This window comes from Nansenia antarctica, assembly GCF_963989245.1.
Source record: "Nansenia antarctica genome assembly, chromosome: 7".
NCBI classification, from domain to species: Eukaryota; Metazoa; Chordata; class Actinopteri; order Argentiniformes; family Microstomatidae; genus Nansenia; species Nansenia antarctica.
In genome coordinates, this window is record NC_137677.1 from 62,948,201 (window position 1) to 62,953,200 (window position 5,000).

The 5,000-nt window shown below is 42.7% G+C and overlaps 1 protein-coding gene across 1 annotated transcript in view; it reads right to left on the reverse strand.

The window, feature by feature from the left end:
* Positions 1-5,000, reverse strand: part of pla1a (phospholipase A1 member A) — a gene marked incomplete at its 5' end in the record, with an annotated part of 16,396 nt that overhangs the window by 4,273 nt on the left and 7,123 nt on the right. The window contains 3 exons of the mRNA XM_080535940.1: positions 279-371; positions 1,109-1,210; positions 2,794-2,902. Coding sequence (XP_080392066.1) covers positions 279-371; positions 1,109-1,210; positions 2,794-2,902 — 304 coding nt within the window. The remainder of the gene's footprint in view (positions 1-278; positions 372-1,108; positions 1,211-2,793; positions 2,903-5,000) is intronic.

Below are 5,000 nucleotides of genomic sequence, written 5' to 3' on the forward strand. Positions count from 1 at the left end.
AATATAAGAAGTAAATAGATAAAACTTTTAAAAAGACAATAGTTAATGGAAAAAAAGACATTGATAGAAGTGTTTGTGTTTAATCATAACTTGTGCAAAACATGAAGTTTTTTTTTAGCTTAGATTTAAATATTTTAAGGGTTTGGGCCTGTTTGATTTCTTCAGGGAGTTTGTTCCCTGAAGAAAGAATATACGTGAATAAACGTAATAAAATCTACAGGTGCTGTCAAGTGTGATATACTCAAGTCTCGAGACAGACATCTGCAACTCGCACTTACTGGACGCGAACCTGCTGCGCGCGCATCCCGCCTGGTCCATCCCGCCGTTCAGGAAGAAGTCCGCGTGACCGACAGTGATGGAGATGCCGAAATCTGAGAGAAAAGTTCAGAAAACATTATAAAGTTATACACTTTAGACACAATAAACATTAGAGTTGAGAAATATCACACTTGGGAAATCGTCCCAGATAAGCAATTATGATCACCTGTGGTTTGTAGCAGGCTACTCTATCAGGAGGACTGCCAATGCCAAGGCCTGAGCTAGATTATTCTTCCTGCTACGACTAACGACTCGTGGATTGATCATTCACTTGCTTAGTCAAATGTGTGGATTGTAAATCACTTTGGAATAAGGTGTCTGCTAAATACCAAACATTTAAATGTATGTCATAGGCCAATGTAGTCTACCTAGGCCTGTCTATGGCTCATTGGCCTACAACAATATTCTCTGACACTCAATTTTCATGGATAAATTAGACAAGCTTTTCCAACTAATTAACCGTTGAAAATTTTAAATTAACGGTTACTGGATGATTTATGACCGTCTGACGCTAAATAGAAACGAAGGTTGTGAATTAATTGAGAAGACTAGGGCCTACACTTAGCACATAGACACTAAGCAGTTCAATATTAGCAGAAATGTCGCAAATAATAACGGTTGGATTATATCAGCTGAGGCTGGTGGAGGTAGAAATCAGAGTGTTAAGTGAGAGTAAATGTCTGATATCATTCCATGAGCATTCAAATGAGCCCGTCCTCCGATTTCAACCTCCACCAGCCTCCCCTCCTGTTGGATAGAAGCTAGGTTTGATGTGTGTGTCCTCTCTCACAGTCAGAGTCGGTATGGATGGCCTCCACAAACATCGCGTCGGAGGGGTCGAGACGGTCATACATGTCAGCTCCTTTGAACATGGGTCCTGCTGGGTCCAGACCTGCAGTATAAGGTACCGTCACACAGGCCAAAGGGTTAGAAACTACAGTGCTTCCCTCTGTCATTTGCCATAGTTTCTAAAGTTATTAATGTTACGGTACATGTGGGAAGACGGTACATGTGGGAAAACTAAGGTTAGCGTTAGGTGCTAGGGTGCTACGGTTAAGGTTAGGGTTAGGGGTAGGGGTAGGGTTAGGGATAGGATTAGGGTTAGGGTTAGACATGCAAGCATGTACCAAGTCGACGTAGCACTTAACCCTAACCCTATTTTTCCCACATGTACCGTAACATTAACACAATTACACAGCCCCTTTCTAAGTCTATTCTATTCAATCTCCTCAAATGCAACTTCATTTAATCCTGTGAGCGCCAAAGAAGGAAGACAACGCCTTCCAATTATCAAGTAATTGCATCTTCCACCGTTCCACGTAAGTACACAAAGTGACGCACCCCCAAATCCTTCTGGCCAGATTTGACTGGATTAACCCCATTTGACCAGATTGAATGTCATTATAGCACCGAGACTCTGCGCTGCTCCAAACAGACTACATTCTACTCAGACAGAAACACCCAACATGAACAAGCAAGGAGACAATCGTGTGCATTGTGTTTGTGTTTGTGGCAAAGGAAAACGGAAAGGCAACAGCTCCCCTTGTTCACACATTCAGAGTAGACCCTTTCATGGTACCGATGTTGTTGCTGCTATTGTTGCTGCTATTGTTGCTGTTGTGCTGTGTGGAGGACTCTCTGGGCTCTTTGAAAGGCTCATTCACTGGTGTTGGCAGATTATATGAGAGGGTGTGTGAGTGACTGTTGGTGTCCTTCATCGTTTGGAGCCCTTGTTCTACAGACTCACAGAAGGAGCCCTGTGTGACACCACAAGAGGCCAAAGCCAAGTCCAAAAACAAACCCCCTAGACCCCTACGCGCCCACTATGCCCTGGCCCCACTATGCCCCTGTGTTCTAGAACCTTGTGTAGATCATTTTGGACCAGGGGAGGCCGGTGGGGGCAGAAATCGGAGGACGGGCTCATTGTATTGAATGTTGATACCTTTCCTCATTCCATTCCATGGATAATGATGAGCCTTTCTTCTGATTCTGCTCTTTTAACCCTCTATGTTATGCCCTCCTCCTAAATAGTATGTTATGCCCTTAAGCTAAATGTCTTACCTCTACAGTCTGTGTTGCCTGCTTTTAGTCTGCTTACCGTGCTTATATGTTGCCTGCTTTTAGTCTGCTTACCGTGCTTATATGTACCCTCTTTTTAACCACCTATGATTAATGTATGCTCTTTTAACCCCCTATGTTATGCCCGTAAGCTAAATGCTTGTCCTGTCTACTTTTTTGTGCCTGGGTCTACTTACTGTATATTTTATCTTTTAAATGTACTTTTTTCCCCAAGGGGGCCGTATAAAACATCATGGCATAGGGACTGCGGATGAAAAATAGCTTTCGGGCTAACTCTGGCGTATTTACAATTTATTTTTGTTTTATTAATATGCACTGTCCCTTGAATAAATAAATGAATCTGAATCTGAATCTGATTATTTCTCCCTCTAGCAGCCTCCCCTGCTTGGGACTCACCTGTGATTCTGCCCACCTTGCCCTCGAACAGGGTCCCGACAAATCCAGCCACGTGAGCCCCCAGGCTGACCCCGATAAAGTGGAACGACTCCAGACTAGATCCATGATTCTGTTACAGACAGACATTAGTACTTACAGACAGACATACTCATATAACTTATAACTTAGGCCTATATATGTGTTACGGTACATGTGGGAATACGGTACATGTGGGAAAACTAGGGTTAGTTTAAACCATAAACTGGAGAATCAAGACTGGTTAGATGAACTAAAATGCACACAGGTTGAAGAGGCATGGCTAGGTTTCAAAACCAAATTCCTAAATATTATTGACAGTATAGCCCCCATGAGAACCACCAGGGTTAAAGCCCGATCGGAACCATGGATGAATTCGGACATTCTAAATGCTATGAAAGTCAGAGACCTAAAATGCTCTGAAGTTCAAAAATGCAAATCAAAATTAGTGAAACACTTAAACGAAGATCACAAAACCCAGTTTGAGAAAATTAAAAAACAATGCAACAAACTATGCAATCAGGTAATTACCATGACCAAATCTGCTAAGAAAGAATACCTCGATAACAAAATCGAAGAAAACTTAAACAAACCACGTGACCTTTGGAAGCTACTTAATAGCCAACTAGGTTGCAGTCAAAAACTCAAAACCAGGTCTACAAACATCAGCATAAAATCTGGTGATTCTCTCCTTACAGACAAGCTGGATGTGGCTAAGTGCTTAAACACTTTCTTTACAACCATAGCCACTAAATTAGTTAACAATCTACCACCCCACTCAGGGCGCTATGGTGTAGAGCACATTCGTGCGTTCTACAATAAACTGGGTGTACGCAATGATGATTTTAAACTCACCATGGTGTCAAACGATGAGGTGTTTAAAAAGCTGGGCGCTCTACACTCAGAAAAGGCCACGGGCCATGACAATATTCCAGCCAGATTTCTAAAAGACTCAGCTGCCTCCATTACCCCAATCATCACCCACATAATAAACCTCTCCATCAAACAGGGACACGTCCCCCTTGACTTTAAAATAGCAAGGGTAACCCCACTGTATAAAAAAGGAAGCAAATTAGACCCAGGCAACTACCGACCTGTTTCTATTCTTAATTCCATCTCGAAACTTATGGAAAAAATAGTTTATGAACAGGTTGATAGGTACCTTACCGAAAAAAATCTGATGTATGAATTTCAATCAGGATTCAGAACATCCCATTCCACTGACACATGCCTTCTCTATTTGAACGACCACATCAACCATGAGGTGGACTCGGGCAAGTACTGCGGCATGGTCATGCTGGACCTCCAGAAGGCCTTCGACACAGTAGATCACCACATATTGTTAGATAAACTGAAAGCAATTGGGTTCGATAGAACATCGGTGAGCTGGATGCAATCCTACTTAGAGGGGAGGGAACAGGTGGTTAGTGTGAACGGAACACTGTCCCCCCCCCTCCCAGTGACCTGCGGCGTTCCACAAGGAAGCATATTGGGACCTTTACTGTTCCTAATATATGTGAATGACATGTCATCAGCATGTGATTGCAATTTGTTCCTGTTCGCGGATGACTCGGCTCTGCTGGTCTCTGACAGGGACATATTGCAGGTGGAAAAAGCGCTAAGCACTGAACTGAGTAGAATCTGCATCTGGCTAGCTGACAATAAACTATCAATACACCTAGGTAAAACTGAAACCATCCTATACGGATCCCCATCTAAACTCAGAAAGGCTGAAAAATTTAAAATAAAAGTGGGTAACATTAATATCACAAGAAAAGAGGATATTACATACCTGGGCTCCATCTTAGAGGCAAATCTTTCCGGAGATAAAATGGCAGCAAAAGTAATCAAAAAAGTGAACCATAGAACTAGATTCTTGTACAGGATATCCTCACTTGTCAGTAAAAACACACTGAGGACCCTATCAGGAGCTCTCATTCAATGTCACTTCGACTATGCCGTAACATCATGGTACTATAGAACCACAAAGGCCCATAAAACCAGACAGCCCAAAATAAACTGGTTAGGCTTCTGCTAGGCCTCAACCCTAGGACACATCTAACCGCTGCTCATTTTTTGAGCCTTGATTGGCTACGAGTAGTTGACAGAGTGCAGCAGCTTGCACTGGGCCTGGTCTTCAAGATACGCTACACCACAAAGACACCCAAGTACCTGTCAACATACTTCCAAAA